Genomic DNA, 17,906 nt, shown 5'->3' with positions numbered 1-17,906 from the left:
TGATAGCGCTTGCATTTGTTATCTCTAACTGTGCCAAGAAGCATTATAAATATGATACGGAAGAATGCTGCCGTTCTTGAGATCATGAAAGTGACATAAGCCAAGAGCACAAGTATAACCTGACTAAATGAAATAGAGGATCCTAGTGATGTTGAAGTGCACACGTGCTCCACCTGACTGCACTGGCAATTCAGACTCAATTTATGGCAAGGACATTAAATTAACAGAGGAATTCACACAAAAGTGAATAAAAATTATTGAAATTAAATATGTAGCTGACTGTACTTTTGGAAAAGGTCTTAATTGGCATATAGGAGGACTCTACCTCCAAGAAAGCCTGAGGTCATAAAACCTCAAAAGAACTATACACAAATCTCTCACTTATGTTGCTGATTTGGGCTGCTCTTGCAAGAGAAAATAAACTACAGTTTCATGCCTATAGTGACTTCCCTGTCTTACCATTCTGCTAAGAATAAACCTTGGTATACCTAGTAAGCAGGACTGAGTGGGACCAATTTAAGCACCTGGATCTTTGACTGCTTTTCTAGTGCTATGACTAGAATGGACAGAATGGGTAAAATATGAGATGAACAGGAGGTCAGTACAATCATTCGGGTTATCTGAAGAGTTGATTAATTCTTGCATCAGATTTATGTAACTTATATGGGTATGTATCAGCAAAAACTTAGCTACCTCTACAAACACCTTATTGTTCAACCAAACTACAACATAGCCATTAAAGGTAAAATGACATGAACAGGGTCTACTGTTCTGGTCAAATAATGAGTTATTACAAACACCCACATTATAAACATATGTATATGACTGAATTCTACACATCCTCATATATCACATCAACTAAGCAATACTTTCAGTTCAACACTAAGCTTAATCCTATCTTCAATAATGGACAACAGAAACTTTTCTTTTTCATACTCAAATATAAAAAATTGGGCCTACAAGGTAGCTGGTGTTTTGTCTGTCCTATGAATTTGGTATAATATAGAGGTACAGATGTACAAACAATATTTTGTGCTCCAGCATAAGACATTCAGATTAAACTGTTAAAGAACAAAATAACACTGGAATTGATCTTTAAAGCACCAAGAAGGCAGGCTCACATATAGCAATTACTAAAAAAAGGTTTCTGTTGAACCACAGGAAACTGCATCCCAATATGTTTAAACAGTTTCATATACTGAGAACCAATGGTACATATGGTGATCTAGTAACATTTTAACCAAGTTCTCTGAAGAACTGAAAACATCAATGTAAGGTTATTAAAAACAACTGTAATATATACAAACAATAGACATGGAGAAAACTGACAAGAGAATTATTAATTAAGTTTTCTTGAAAAGCAGTTAAAAGTGCTGTCAGTAAGAAAAGAAAGGTTTAAAAGGAGCACATACCCAAGAGGGTAACAACCAACTGTAGGTACAAGATAAAGTTCCCAAATACAGAAGGAAAGAAATCAGTTTAACAAAGATGAGCAGGGAAAGAAACAAGCACTTAGTAAACGGTCTTGAAAAGTTGGCCTAGAGTTTGGGTCATTTAAGATTTGAGAGGTCAAGTGGACCCATAACTGAATACACCTTATAAAAACCAATTCACTTCCATTTTTTGGTCCTTTAAAAAATAAATATATTTTCATTTCTACAGTAATTAACATGAGGACAAAACAAAATACGGGGAAGACAAGGCCAGGTTGATTCCCAGTAGTTAATTTTAGCTTTTAATACATACCTCTAGTATAAAGTCGCATGCTATTCATATAAGTTGCAAGGTTTTCTGCTACCAAAGTAACTAAGGCATGACTGTGCTGAAGTTGATTGATTAAATCATGACGATAAAATACATGGGGACTTCGCTGAGTTTGACTAAAACGAGAAGAACAGTATAATAAGGCAAATGAACACTGTTGTAACTAAGTTTACAGAGACTAAATTCTAGCTACTACTTTTAAAAGGTTAAAATACTTGACATTTGTAATAAAATTGGTCAATACTCTCCTTTTTAGTAACAAAATATCAAGAAATCTGAGATTAACTGATGTCTCAGAACATATTTATTCCAGTACTCATATTTTACTTGAAAACTGTCTTATCAGTATTCTACAATTTCACCCATGATACTAATCTTACATGATACTAATATCAAAGCACAGCTGTTGTGCAGTTATGTGCAAATCTACATTATCAAGGATATTAGCCATTAAAGGTTCATTCTAGAACACTGAGTCTGTAGCCAATTTTGCCCATGGATACCACCAGAAAGACACCTAGTTCCCATACTGTTTTGTCATTTTCAGTGAAATCAATCATGTCACATCATTATTAATCTACTGGTGATCAAATCACCAGCCAACAGAGTATATACAGTATTTCATGTATAAGCAACCAGAAAAAGGGTATTTTTGATAAAAGACAAAAGGCATGTACCGTAGATCAAACAATAAAAATATGTCCTTCACAAATAAATATTATTATTAGACTATTTCAACATTTCCTGCAGTATTTATCTCCATAGATTTCCTAATTTCATATAATTTTTCTAGCACTGGGGGGAAAAAAGAATAAAAGTTCAACTTGAGAAATAAAAACATTAAAAGTAGCATTATATAATTCTTTTAAAACAGTAATTCTATTTACATGCATAATCTTATCAGCTTAGAGCTATAAAGGATTTTGGCAATCATAATTGTCTTACATACAAGAAAAATATTTCTTAAAGGTTAAAGAAGCATTTTAAGATCACAGCTAGTCAGACAAAACTGGGGTTCACTACCAGGAATCCTAATTGCATTGTGAATATTCTTGCCACTACATTTAGCTTCCTACATGTTATTACTTCTCATTTGTCATTAATTCAAAATATACTGCAAGAATATAAAAGGATAAATTATTCTAATAACCACTAATAGTTTAGCATCAAGTACAAACATGAAATTAACTATTTATGAAAAATCTAGCTAAAATAAAGAGTAAAAAAGTATCTTTAAACAAAGACTTGTCAAAGACTTGTCATCTTCCATAATTTAAATCACATTTACTCTTACCTTTGAAAATTAACTTTTAAATTCAAGAAAAGGTAAAAAACCCCGCAAACCCCCCTTGAAAACTACTATTCCCTAGTATGAAGTTTAAAATTTAAAAAAAAATTGTTGAGAAATGTGTCAGAGTAGACCAGTTAAGAATATTTAAGGGGCTTCCCTGGTGGTGCAGTGGTTGAGAGTCTGCCTGCCGATGCAGGGGATGCAGGTTCGTGCCCCGGTCTGCGAAGATCCCACATGCCGCACAGCGGCTGGGCCCGTGAGCCATGGCCACTGAGCCTGCGCGTCTGGAGCCTGTGCCCCCCAACGGGAGAGGCCACAACAGTGAGAGGCCCATGTACCGCAAAAAAAAAAAAAAAAAATATATATATATATATATATATATATATATATATATATATTTAAGGACTGTAAGAAATACAATCATGTGGAACTTAGAATGAATATCAAGCCAACAAAGAGGGAACTGGTGGAAAAGGTAAGATGAAATAAGGAGTGAAATAAACACAACCCACACCATGATACTGTCTGGCATATCTGCTGGAATTGAGAAAATTCTGAACTAAGTGTGGAAGGCAGTAACTTGACTCATACTTATCTGCTATATAAAACTGGGTAAGTTAAACTGTGTCATTAAATATAAAGAAGAATAAAGAATTCTTATTAAGCTTCCTGTTTTCCCCCTCTACTTTCTCTCTTTAAAATTTGTTGTTACTGATATTCTGTTTTCAACATAATATAAATAAAAATCAGAAAATTTTCTGAATTAAGAACCTTACCTCAAATTTTGAGGTGCTTCACCAAACAAACTACAAATTTCTCTTATTTGTTTCAGTGCAGGAATTACCCACTTGTCATTTGTGCGAAGTTCTTCAATAAAGCGATCTATCCACTGGATCTTTTGTGTGTCTCGATCCTTACACATACACACACACAAAATTATGGTTATAAGGACAGGTGTTCGGTATCATTCTACCTTCAAATTACTTTGAGAATACAAAGTAGAAAAGCTTTTAAGCTAAGTCTCATAAAAATTACAATGTAGTTATAATAGTTTAATGAAATAAAATGCTTTAAGTATGTTCTTCACTTGATGTTATCACCTAAATTCCAAAATGTAAAGTACTACTATGAAGTCATTGTTCCATGGATTCAGATATATCTGCAACATGGTATAAATTCCAAGTTCAGAAACATTCACAGGAAATTTGACTTTTAAAAAACACACTTAAATGTGGGTATTGCTTTTCACTGTTTTATAACGTTCTTGATATTATAAAAGTTAGGAAAAACGTACAACACCAAGTATTACTATATGTGGGTGCGATATTAGCATATTTTTCTAAAAAGATCAAGGAACATCACTTCATCAAGAAAATAACAGTATAATTATTTTTAATTTTAAAATATTAAAATAAGAATAAAAACAAATCGACACACAAACAGAATGTTAGAGAAAACAGGCACACATTTTCACCTAACGGAAAATTTTAAATGTTTAAAGATATGGTAAGAGTAAGTTTATTTCTAAAAATCTGCCATAATTTACTTGATTTAGTCTTTTTTATCTATGATCACTAATAATCATAAGTTTGGGTTTGAATACCTAAATGATTCTATCTATAAGCATAGTTAGGGAAGAAAAGGAATGTTGTTAACAGCTCACATGGAGAGATACTTTTTGCAAGCACATGCATATCTCTTTTTGAAATGAAAGAGGCTCTATACTTCAAGTGTTTTTATTGAATACTATGAACTACATACACCAATAGCCATTTTAATGGTTGTACAATATGCTATGGATTGTATTCTCAATTTAAATGGTTTCTACTGTTCACTGTATAAATAATGTCTTGGGCTTCCCTGGTGGCGCAGTGGTTGAGAATCTGCCTGCCAATGCAGGGGACACGGGTTCGAGCCCTGGTCTGGGAGGATCCCACGTGCTGCAGAGCAGCTAAGCCCGTGAGCCACAACTACTGAGCCTGTGCGTCTGGAGCTTGTGCTCCACATAAGAAAGGCCACGACAGTGAAGAGGCCCGCGCACTGCGATGAAGAGTGGCACCTGCTCACCGCAACTAGAGAAAGCCCACGTGTAGAAACGAAGACCCAACCTAGCCAAAAATAAATAAATAAATAAACCATGTCTTAACTCTAAATATCACACAGTTTTCATGGGTGACAAGGGTTCGACCCCTGGTCCGGGAAGATCCCACATGCCATGGAGCAACTAAGCCTGTGTGCCACAACTACCGAGCCTGCACTCTATAGCCTCTAAGCCACCACTACTGAGCTTGCGTGCCACAAATACTGAAGCCCTCGTACCCTAGAGCCTGGGGGCTGCAACTACTGAAGCCTGCATGCCTAGAGCCCGTGGTCAGCAACGAGAAGCCACTGCAACAATGAGTAGTTCTTGCTCACCCCAACTAGAGAAAGCCTCTGCATAGCAATGAAGACCCAATGCAGCCAAAAAAAAAAAGAAAGAAACCCAGGTAAAGAATGTTCTCTCAATCTATTCACTTAGCTATATAAAAGACAGTACTTAAAAAAAAAAAAAAAAAAAAGACAACCCTTTTAAAAGTCTATCAGGTCAGCAAACACTTCTAACCTTTCACAATTATATGATTTTCAAAACCTGGCAGCATCACCTTTGCTCAACCTGATTAAATTCAAATCCAGCTGAAAGCAGAACACCTGCCCTGAGGTAGCTAAAAATACCCTGCCCAGTTTTTTTTTTTTTAAGGGAATATAACACCTTTATATAGCCAACCTATCAAAAGGACAGCAAATCACTGCTGATAAAAATCCAGAAACAGGTCCAAAAATCTAAGTAAAATTAGTATAAAAATGCATACTTAAAATCAGTAAACATAAATGGCACAAGTTAAACACAGAGAAGATGTTGTGAATTGCTAAACCTCTATTTAGAAAATTCTGTTAATTATGTTTTGAGCAAAAATACTTAATTACCCTTACCTCCAAAGTAATAATTGGTCTCAGTGAATGACAATTCCATTTTACCATCATATATTTAACTACAGTATTATTATTATGAGTTGTTTTATCTGTACAAACTCTCTCACAGGGTGGTAAAGATGCTTAGTGTATGACACAAAAACTAGTTGAAAAACATGTAAGAGGAGGAAGCCAGGCTTATATGACAAAAGTAAGACAATCAAAAATTACCTGGAATGATTAAATAATGGGATTATCCTCTAACAAAGTCATCCTAATAGTGGGGAAAAAAGAGAAAATGAGCAAAGAAGCACTCCCATACCTGGGAACAACTATAATCTAGTATTTTTATGTGGGCACTGAGAGCTAGGTCCATGATGTCTACAGGCACATCATCACTATGAGCCAGATTCCAAAGAAGGTTCAATACTTTGTGTGCCATTACACCGTCTTTATCATCTTCTGCAAGACGTCGTATCAGCTCAAGTAGCTTTTCACGTTGCTTTTTACTTGCATGCGTCCAGTTTGCCTAGGAAAAAATTTTAAATTACGTAAATATCACAAGTTATACATGTATTATATTAGGTCATCACAACTTTAATTACAGGGCTTTGGATAAACCAACTCTCTATTCATCACACCCACACATGCATACCAACAGCATAATTCATTTCTCATTTGAGGAAACTAATAGTATTCAAAAGGAAGATTAATCTAAATATCAGGAGAAAATAACCTCTATTTACAACTTTAACTCCATCACTGCTGACTTTAAAATTACATAATAAAAAGATGAAGAAAATACCCAATACAAAATATGTTAAGAAGTTCTAAAACTCAACAACAAAAAAAACACCCTGATTCAAAAATGGGCAAAGGACTTGAACAAATATTTCTCCAAAGACTCAAATGGCCCATAAGCATATGAAAAGACGCTCAACATCACTGATTAGGTGGTCACAAAGCACCAAGTTGATCTCCCTGAGCTATGCAGCTGCTTCCCACTAGCTATCTATTTTATGTTTGGTAGTGTATATATGTCCATGCCACTCTCTTACCTTGCCCCAACTTACCCTTCCCCCTCCCCATATCCTCAAGTCCATTCTCTAGTAGGTCTGTCTTTATTCCCGTCTCACCCCTAGGTTCTTCATGACCTTTTATTTTTTTAGATTCCATATAGATGTGTTAGCATATGGTATTTGTTTTTCTCTTTCACTCTGCATGACAGACTCTAGGTCCATCCACCTCACTACAAATAACTCAGTTTTGTTCCTTTTTATGGCTGAGTAATATTCCATTGTATATATGTGCCACATCTTCTTTATCCATTCATCTGCCGATGGACACTTAGGTTGCTTCCATGTCCTGGCTATTGTAAATAGAGCTGCAATGAACATTGTGGTACATGACTCGTTTTGAATTATGGTTTTCTCAGGGTATATGATCAGTAGTGGGATTCCTAGGTCATATGGTAGTTCTATGTGTACTTTTATAAGGAACCTCCATACTGTTCTCCATAGTGGCCGAACCAATTCACATTCCCACCAGCTGTGCAAGAGTGTTCCCTTTTCTCCACACCCTCTCCAGCATTTATTGTTTCTAGATTTTATGATGATGGTCATTCTGACCGATGTGAGATGATATCTCATTGTAGTTTTGATTTGCTTTTCTCTAATGATTAATGATGTTGAACATTCTTTCACGTGTTTGTTGGCAATCTGTATATCTTCTGTGGAGAAATGTCTATTTAGGTCTTCTGCCCATTTTTGGATTGGGTTGTTTGTTTTTTGTTATTGAGCTGCATGAGCTGCTTGTAAAGTTTGGAGATTAATCCTTTGTCAGCTGCTTCACTTGCAAATATTTTCTCCCATTCTGAGGGTTGCCTTTTGGTCTTGTTTATGAAAAACCTTCATTTTAAGAGATAATGCCAAACTGTTTTCTCAAGTGGCTGCACCAACTTAACTTGCTATCAGCAATTCAATAGTTATTATAAATAAGAAATCTTCTGATTCTAAGCCCTGTGGTTACTGGAATATTCATTCATGAACAATGATATATGATTTTAAGCTCTTGATCCACAAGTTCTCCAATCAATCTTAACAACTACAGAGAAACTTTTCAAGTGCCCAAATATACCAATGCAGATATGACATTAGAGACTCTTGAACTTCCGGCTAAATCTCGTTTCTATTTGCCTGTGTGCATTAGCCCAAGGAACCACTGATTTGTCTCCACATTTGTTATCATGTCTCACTTTCCACTATAACAAATAACATTTCCCCGCATTTCTATGATTTATCTTAACCTACAGCAAAATCAAAAATTGACAGAGGAAACTAACCTGAAAGAAAAATAGTTGGTTCTGTATTTGTGAAGAAAATTATTAATATAATAAAAACTGTTACATTCTGACTGGAATATATAACAACCAATTCTTAATTCTAAGAGATTCTTTAATGAAATGTGTTAGTAAGTATTTTGGCCAACACAAAAGGTATCTAATTAACTGAATCTACTGAAAGTGAAATGGTATTGCTTTACTATTTGAACTACTACCTTAAAGCAATCGAAAAGATGATCAAGTTGTTCAGGAGAAAAATCCCAGGCCAACTTTGCCAGAAGGTCATGTACATTCTTCACAATGGCTTCATGTTTCCCTGCCTGTTGGAAAAAAACAAAATAAGTAGTATTTATTTAGGACAAAAATAAAAACAAAAAAAGTCATATTATACTTAAATTTGAATAAAAACAGGAAATAAGCGGTACTGTATCAACCTCTATTAATTAGTACAATATTCCTACCTGATTAGTGTGAGGTTATAAACAAAATTCCTAATACTTTAAATGCTTTAGAGCTGCTATTTGTACTCATTTGATATACTCATCTTGATATAAGTGGTAATGCACTTCAGGAATTCATAAGAAAGTTTATTACAGCGTTTTAAAAATAAAATTTAGAGAAAATAAGGCAAAACGGTGGACTGTTTCCACACTGAAAGCTTAAGTGCTCAATGACAGCAAAATGAGCATTTTGTTGGTTTCTCTTTAAAAAAAAAAAAACTTTGGGGCTTCCCTGGTGGCGCAGTGGCTGGGAGTCCGCCTGCCGATGCAGGGGACACAGGTTCGTGGCCCGGTCTGGGAAGATCCCACATGCCGCGGAGTGGCTGGGCCCGTGAGCCATGGCCGCTGAGCCTGCGCGCCCGGAGACTGTGCTCCACAACGGGAAAGGCCACAACAGTGAGAGGCCCACATACCACAAAAAAAAAAAAAAAAAAAACTTTGTAATTTAGAACTTATGTTACTTCCCAACTGACCCATGAAGAACACCTGCGATTTAAGATAATTAAATTATACATTAATAGTTCTGAAACCAAAAATGCTACTTATCTTCATGAAAAGTTTAAATGTTCTGTAATAATTATAATTATAATTATAATATATATATAATAATAATTATAATAATTGTAATAATTATAAGGTTTTTTTTAAAAAAATTATTTATTTAGTTTTGGCTGTGTCGGGTCTAGTTGAGGCACACAGGATCTTCATTGAGACATGCAGGATCTTTCGTTGCAGTGTGTGGCCTTCTCTCTAGTTGTGGCATGAGGGTTTTATCTTGTCTAGTTGTGGCATGCAGGCTCCAGGGCATGTGGGCTCTGTAGTCGTGGAGTGTGGGTTCCCGAGTGCGTGGGCTGTGTAGTTGGCAGCATGCAGGCTCTCAAGTTGAGGTGTGGGAGCTCAGCAATTGAGCATGCAGGCTTAGTTGCCCCACAGCATGTGGGATCTTTGTTCCCTAACCAGGAATCTTACCTGCGTCCCATGCATTGTAAGGGGATTCTTTACCACTGAACCACCAGGGAAGTCCCTAATCATAAGTTTTTGTGAGTAATATAGTAATACCACTTTTGTAACATGTGTTTCTTTACGTATTTCATAGAAAAGAAATGCAATTTATAATTGTTACAAATCTCAGAGAAAAAAGATATAATTGTTATAAATCCATATACAATATGTATAATTTTACATATATATATATATAAAACTTATAATTTACACCCTTCAGCAGAGGGTGTCATGATGGGGGAAACTTGTGTTTTATTTAAAAAATATTCTTGGCAGGATTTCTGTTTAGCTCAAGAAACTCACATACCGTTACATAGTGACTACCACAATATACTTAATTTTCAGTATCTTGCTTATAAAAATAAAATGGCATCTTAAATTCCTTACCTGTGCTGCCCAGATATTATCAAGATCTTGTAATGTAAGAGCTTTTTCTTTAATCACAAAACGAAGAATCTTCTCTAGCTTCTCTACATACTGAGGTTGATGAAGACTATCTTGCAAGACTATGGATAAGATATTGTTCTGCTGTATCCATTCCTAAATATAATACGAAAATTTTGTTTCAAAGCAGAAAGTTAGAAAAGTTTTTTAAAAAGCAAAACAGGGAGGGCGAATTGAATGAAAGTGATCAAAATATACAAACTTCCAGTCATTAGATAAGTAACTACTAGGGATGGGAAGGACAGCAATGATGACTAGAGTTAACACTACTGTAAAGTTTATTTGAAAGCTAAGACATTAGATTCCCGTCTCATCACAAGGAAAAATATTTTCTTAAATCTATTAGATAATGGATGTCAACTAAACTTGTGATAATCATTTGACAACACATGTAAGACAAGTCATTATGCTGTACACATTAAACTTATACAGTGCTATTGTGTCAGCATATATCTCAGCAAAGCTGCAAAAATCACAGAATTAAAAACATCATTCAGACTTCTAAATAACATTAATAGGAATTCAAAAACCCAAATCAGGGCCTCCCTGGTGGCGCAGTGGTTAAGAGTCCGCCTGCCGATGCAGGGGATACGGGTTCGTGCCCCGGTCTGGGAGGATCCCATATGCCGCGGAGCGGCTGGGCCCGTGAGCCATGGCCACTGGGCCTGCGCATCCGGAGCCTGTGCTCCGCAACCGGAGAGGCCCCAACAGTGAGAGGCCCGCATACCGCAAAAAGAAAAAAAAAAAAAAAACAAAACCCAAATCACATTTATGTCCACAAATTATAACATACTAATATAATGTGCTTACATGTTGTTTTAATGTATAACATTACAATAATTACATAGGATCCAGTTTTAAACACAAATGCTCCCACAGATGTGATAAATTTCCAAATTAGAACCCACTAATGTAATGTGCTTATTGTTGTTTTAATGCAAAATTATTATACAGTACAATAAATAAATGCACAGAATCTACTTTTTCATATACAGAAATGTTCCCTTAAATATGCTACAGAAAACACTTCTCAAACTATCTGTGGAGAGCAATCAATGTTATATTTACAATCAGCTTTAGATTGTAAATCTACATTTACAATGTAAATTTAAATTTACAAATTTACATTTTCTTCATCTGTCAAAAGACTGATAACAATTTAAGACTAGTGGACAATATTTTGCACCGTCACTCCTCAACATTCCACAAAGCAGGCAAATGGGAGACAGGACAGCTGACCTCCAACACTGAATCTGAACCTGGCTCTAGGTTATGTAATGCTTCTCAGTATCACCCAAATGTCCTCAAAGAACCTTTTATCAGTTTGATCATTTATACTACTAAACTGAAGACTCCTTTAAGGTAGAGATTATTCTTCACAGATAAACCCCAGTGCTGGCACAGAATATACATTCAAAAAATATTACTGAATAACTAACTTATTACTATAACTTACAGTATGCTATTCATTCCAATACTAAAATATATAAAAATATCTATCATACATCAATGTCAAAATGATATAGATACAGGTGTTTTAAAAATGAAGTTATTAAACTCATGACATTACCTGTCAAGATTTTATTCCTTTAAGTATAATCTCCATTTTATTTATTTTTTTTTTTTTGCTGTATGCGGGCCTCTCACTGCTGTGGCCTCTCCCGTTGCGGAGCACAGGCTCCGGACACACAGGCTCCGCGGCCACGGCTCGCGGGCCCAGCCGCTCCGCGGCATGTGGGATCTTCCGGGATCGGGGCACGAACCCGCGTCCCCTGCATCGGCAGGCGGACTCTCAACCACTGCGCCACCAGGGAAGCCCTAATCTCCATTTTAAAACTTCTAAACTGAATTCGCAAATTTATCACCACACCAATTCATTCACTAGATTCCAGATCACGGACCCCCTCTAAAGATCACCTCTATCCACTTCATTTCATCCAAACCACCAAACTGTAACTGCATCATGAACACCTACCCACATTTAATAATGATAAATTTACCAAAGACACAATACGTTAGCCTATCACTTCCAAATAACCAATCATTTGTAATTACTATTATAAAGACAGTTTTAGTATTTAATAGCTCACAATTAAGTCAATTTCCTAATATCAGAGTTAGATTTTGTTCTAACATTAACCAGTACTAGTTTTCATTAAGCAGATTCTTATTCCTAAAAGAAGCAAAGGGGCTTACTGCCATTCGCTCAACTGTCAGCCACTCTTCCTCCTCAGGATGACCATGTCGATGAGTGTAATATGATACACTAGATATCACCTTGTTAATTTCATTCAGTGCATTCATCTTTCCATTAAAAGAAGAAATCTGCAATAATCTGTAAGAAAAATTTGGATTGAGTATCACTATAAGAAACCAAGCAAGTAATTATTTCCAGAAGGAAATCTCTTACCTGAGTATCATTTTTAATCTAAAAATTTCTAAACTTTTTACAGTTTCTTCTTGTCCTGGAATCCTTGAAGCTAAATTCTTCAGAGATTTAATAATCATTGAAAGGGCATCATTTTTGGTTTCATTCTTTGCTTCTTTTTTCAGTTCTTCATCAGTTAAGTTTTCTAAAAATTGTGGAACTATTTCTATAATTGAAATAAAGTACTTTTTCACTGTATGTTGACTGAGAAACTCATAGCATTGTCCAAATGGTCTGAAATAAGGAAAAAGCAATACTTTTGCGATATCCAGTATTTTTACCAAGACTTAACTCCCAAACTAATTTCAACAGTTAAAAAAAATTAACAGTTTAAAATGAGAAGAGTAGAAAACTGAAATTCAATTATTTTCAAGGCCATAAAATAAATCTCTATAGTGCAATGAATATTCATTTTAAAAATTAACTTACTTAATAAGGGCTGCAATTATTTGAACATTTAATGCTGATCCATTAGTAAAACGATCATGCAAAATCTGGAACCCATTTAATGTGCCAAATTTATTGATGAGATCCACTAGCCAACCCTGCAATAGAGTTGATGAGTTAATGTTTTCCTTTAAGAATGGAAAAAGCTACTATTTGAAATACCTTTGTTTGAAATAAGAAATTCAATAAAATAATTATGTAAAGCTGTGTTTTAAAAGAATACAAAATATTTGTATAAAATGGTCACAGAAATATTTATGGAGACTTAGAACTTTTCCTCCTGTAATCTCTTCTCTGTATTGCTTGAGCCAGAGGCAGCACAGGTTTAATTTACGAAGTAGTTCCTAGTGGCATGGCTGGTATTTGTTCATATCCCATATGTCTGGTGAACAGAAATTAAGGTTTCGTAGCTAAAAACACTGCTACAGAGAAATGTAAATGAGTTTAAACATTATGTAAATATAAAAATCATATTGTAAGCATAAGTGCACAAGAAAGACCTTTAAATCTTATCTTTTAAAAAGCCAAATTTTACAGGGGAAAAAATTAACAGAAACAATAAAAATTAGGAACAGAGGCCTTTTTACTAACAATCTGAGGCAGATATAATTTCTACAAACAGAAAATAATTACAAACAGAAAAAAAGTATTCAAAACACATGTAAAATGCTAACTGAAGACTACATTGGTATATCTCAATTCTAGCTTTGATAGTAACCTATTACAAGCCTCCTGTAAATTAAGTTTTTTTCCTGAATAAATGCACTATAGCATTTTCCTCCCATTTTATTTTAAAGGGTTAATATAGAGAGTGACAGTAGGAAGACTTCCGAATAGGAAGCCTGAAAGCATTGCTCTTGTTAAATAACTTTACAGGCGCTCTTAAAGTCAGTCCAAATTTTAGAGCAACCAAGCAAACGCTCAATCAGGAAGAAGTCACATTCAACAGTTAGGCAATTTCATTGTGTTTTTATTGACAAATGCCTACTCCCTCCCCAAAGCAACACAGTTTAAGGGAAGCAATGGTCTAATCTTTAATCCTTTTACATAAACTGGAAAGAGCAGAGAGGACTGAATTTGCAATATTAATCAACTGGGGGCTGCCTGTGAAATTTATTTCTTTTGCCTACCTTGGAGATCAGACAAACAAAAGGAGCTTGGAACTCAGGATAGGGAAAGCGACAGAAAGGAGCACGGACAGTTCAAGAAAACCACATAAAGAACTACAGATACACAAGACTTTGGGGCAATTACTGACTGAGGAATATAAGAGAACTGTGAAGGCTCCAAGAAGAAGCATATAACAAGGTTATGTGCTGATCATTAAGTTAAAAGGAGGTTAATGATTCTACAGTTTTATGACAAAACAAAATAATTTTAATATTTAATTTTGAAAATAACAAACCAACACACTTTTGGTGATCGAGGATCTGAGGAACGAGCAAATAACTCATCTTCAGGCAACTGAGCACTTGTGGAAACTGATTCACATGGACGTGTACCGTTGTAGATATGGAATTTGCAATGAGGATTTAAGGCCATGGCGAGAAGTTCTAGAAGTGGAAACCAGTCTTGGGACAACTTGGCCACACAAAGTTCCACTAGGCGATGAGTATTGTTAATAATGCACCTCTGTTTATATTGGGGTGGAGGAGGTGATTCAGAAAGAGAAAACATTGCAATTTCAAACAACGAAACATTAAAATCTTGTTAATAATAATCTCATAACATTTTTCTATACATATGATCATTTAACAAATACTGAGATCAAACTGATATATCAGTAAAATAAATTTATACTTACTCACTTCGTAATAGTATTGCACCCAATTTCAAAAGATATTTGAGAAGGGTTACAAATGAAGTAGGCACCAGAGGTTGTCTATTTCTGCTCTATGTGCACAGGAACATGCAATTTACCATTTTCTTTTTTTGGAGTTTATACTCTAGAGGCAGTAATTCCAAAATCCATGACTTAAACATTTTAAGTCATGTAAATTAACAAAGATCCAAAGATGTGTAATCTAAACCTCAATTCAAAACTCACAGATCCTTCCCAAAATGTCTATTTCTATAGGTTAAAATTCACATCAAATCAGAAAATGTAAGGATTTATATAATATGCCTTATATATAAGATATTTGTGGGAAATGTCTAAGTTATACTTTCTAGGTTGAAATGCACAAAAAAAGTATATGTTTACTTCATAACTTTTGAGTAATTCCATTTTATAAGTGACCAGAGGTTTGGAATAATTATAGTGCTTCAATGCTTCTATTAAAATGCATACTTTCTCACTTTCAACATCTCTGGAATATGAGGGTATCTTAGAATTAATTTTGTCCTAGACTGAAGCTGTTACCTTAGAGTACTTGTGTTTCCTGATGCAGTCACTTGAAGATACAACCAAACTTAGACTACTTTAAATTCTGTTTGACTTTTGCTATTAAAACTGATTTCGAATTCATACCACAAACGTGTGGGCATACTAGTTTTTTAAATTCCCAGGGATGATTTTCTTTCTCTCTACTCACTGCCAAGGTTAAACTGTGCAAGATATCTTGAGTGTCATTCCTACATGATGAGTTTAATTAACAGCTACATTTGCAATGAAATTGCACTCACCCTTTGGTAGCCAGCTATATTGGGAGTCTCCTATTATATTCCCCATTTGGGGTATTTATCTTTCTTACTGGTATATAAATCAGGGGGACTCTACCAATCAACAACATATTGGATTTGCCAAAGGTTTGTTTGGGTTTTTCCATCACATCTTATAGAAAAACCCGAACAAACTATTTGGCCAATCCAATACATTTGATGAAATATGGTATCTTACATAAGGTCACAGGGACCTGGGGTTCCAGGTGAGAGATGAAGCAAAGGTTTCATAACTCAAAATATCAAGCTCATTCTAAAAGACCTTTAACTGAATCAAATACATTAGCAGAGCTGATACATTATTCACAGTAATGTTTTCCAGAGACAAAACCACAGGGATCACCATGTAAACCTGAGTCTCCAAATTAAATTATAAGACTCACATGAATTTCAAACTTCCAGCCACTCACTGCCTCATCCATAAGGATTTTAGTGAAAGATATTGTTAGCCCATCTCGGAAAAAACGTTGGCATGCTTCACTTTTAACATCGAGACCTAAGAAAAGGTGAAAAAATTAAACCTGACACAAAGTAAAAAGTTCTCTGGCCAGTTATATCAGTTTTGAACTATTATAGTTTCCAACTAAAAAATAGTACTGTAGCTTTTGAAACAAGACAGGGCATTATCAAAAGAGGTTAAATGGTAACTTATTTACACTGAAAACATCTAACTCAGAAAAATGAAATACTGTACTCAATAAACTCTAGTAACACTGAGTTGTATAAAACTACATCAAATTAATGAATGCGATGAAAATGCTCTGAAATTAGACTTTTAAACTAGACTTTAAAACAAAGACAATTACTGGGTAGACGGAATACAAACCATTTCTTTTTACTCACTGAAAGTAACAGTTCAAAACTTTTATTTTTTTTTATTTATTTATTATTTTTTTTGCAGTACGCGGGCCTCTCACTGTTGTGGCCTCTCCCGTTGCGGAGCACAGCCTCCAGACACGCAGGCTCAGCGGCCACGGCTCATGGGCCCAGCCGCTCCGCAGCATGTGGGAATCTTCCCAGACCGGGGCACGAACCCGTGTCCCCTGCATCGGCAGGCGGACTCTCAACCACTGCGCCACCAGGGAAGCCCCCAAAACTTTTAAATAGTGACTTAAAAACTTCATTTGGGCCTCCCTGGTGGCGCAAGTGGTTGAGAGTCCGCCTGCCGATGCAGGGGATACGGGTTCGTGCCCCGGTCTGGGAGGATCCCATATGCCGCGGAGCGGCTGGGCCCGTGAGCCATGGCCGCTGAGCCTGCGCGTCCGGAGCCTGCGCGTCCGGAGCCTGTGCTCCGCGACGGGGGAGGCCACAACAGTGAGAGGCCCGCATACCGCAAAAAAAAAAAAAAAAAAAAAAAAAAAAAAAAAAAACTTCATTTGCCTGTAAATTATTTATCATCAAATTTAAAAGATGAGGGACTTCCCTGGTGGCGTAGTGGTTAAGAATCCACCTCTCAACGCAGGGGACACAGGTTCGAGCCTTGGTCCGGGAAGATCCCACATGCCACGGAGCAACTAAGCCAGTGCACCGTAACTACTGAGCCTACGCTCTAGAGCCCCGAGCCACCACTACTGAGCCCGTGTGCCACAACTACTGAAGCTCATGCACCTATAGCCTGTGCTCCGCAACAAGAGAAGCTGTCACAATGAGAAGCCCATGCACCACAAAAAAAGGAGCCCCCACTCGCCACAACTAGAGAGGGCCCATGTGCAGCAACGAAGACCCAACGCAGCCAAAAATAAATAAACAAATAAATTTACTTGAAAAAAAATTTAAAAGATGAATCTTGTCTTTCTAATTAGTTCTCACTTGGCATCTAAGCATTTTCTTTTGACTTTTGTGTGATTTAATAGAACAGACTCATGTGCCTTCATCCAAAAAGACAATTTGTCATAATTTGTCGTTAACTCAGAAACATTAAATTAGTACAATAAAGTATACTGTGCTTTCAATTATATACTTATTGGTATGTCAGCTAAACCCAGAATCTTCCATAAAAATGTAAACTTTGCTTCATACAGTAACCATGACCCCAGAAAAAAGTGGAGAAAAGCCCCTGAAAATGATATACCGCCACTG

At 35.9% G+C, this 17,906-nt stretch overlaps 1 protein-coding gene across 6 annotated transcripts in view; it reads right to left on the bottom strand.

The window, feature by feature from the left end:
• Positions 1 to 17,906, bottom strand: part of LOC132482954 (probable ubiquitin carboxyl-terminal hydrolase FAF-X) — a 138,583-nt gene that overhangs the window by 85,077 nt on the left and 35,600 nt on the right. For all 6 annotated transcript variants that reach the window (XM_060088228.1, XM_060088227.1, XM_060088229.1 and 3 more), the window contains exons 5-14: positions 16,211 to 16,323; positions 14,580 to 14,798; positions 13,149 to 13,264; positions 12,702 to 12,953; positions 12,488 to 12,626; positions 10,235 to 10,387; positions 8,561 to 8,665; positions 6,327 to 6,533; positions 3,832 to 3,968; positions 1,747 to 1,880 (exon numbers count right to left, since the gene is read on the bottom strand). In XM_060088228.1, coding sequence (XP_059944211.1) covers positions 1,747 to 1,880; positions 3,832 to 3,968; positions 6,327 to 6,533; positions 8,561 to 8,665; positions 10,235 to 10,387; positions 12,488 to 12,626; positions 12,702 to 12,953; positions 13,149 to 13,264; positions 14,580 to 14,798; positions 16,211 to 16,323 — 1,575 coding nt within the window. The remainder of the gene's footprint in view (positions 1 to 1,746; positions 1,881 to 3,831; positions 3,969 to 6,326; positions 6,534 to 8,560; positions 8,666 to 10,234; positions 10,388 to 12,487; positions 12,627 to 12,701; positions 12,954 to 13,148; positions 13,265 to 14,579; positions 14,799 to 16,210; positions 16,324 to 17,906) is intronic.

Source organism: Mesoplodon densirostris (assembly GCF_025265405.1).
Source record: "Mesoplodon densirostris isolate mMesDen1 chromosome Y unlocalized genomic scaffold, mMesDen1 primary haplotype SUPER_Y_unloc_1, whole genome shotgun sequence".
Lineage (NCBI taxonomy): Eukaryota > Metazoa > Chordata > Mammalia > Artiodactyla > Ziphiidae > Mesoplodon > Mesoplodon densirostris.
This window is presented reverse-complemented; position numbering and strand designations above follow the sequence as displayed.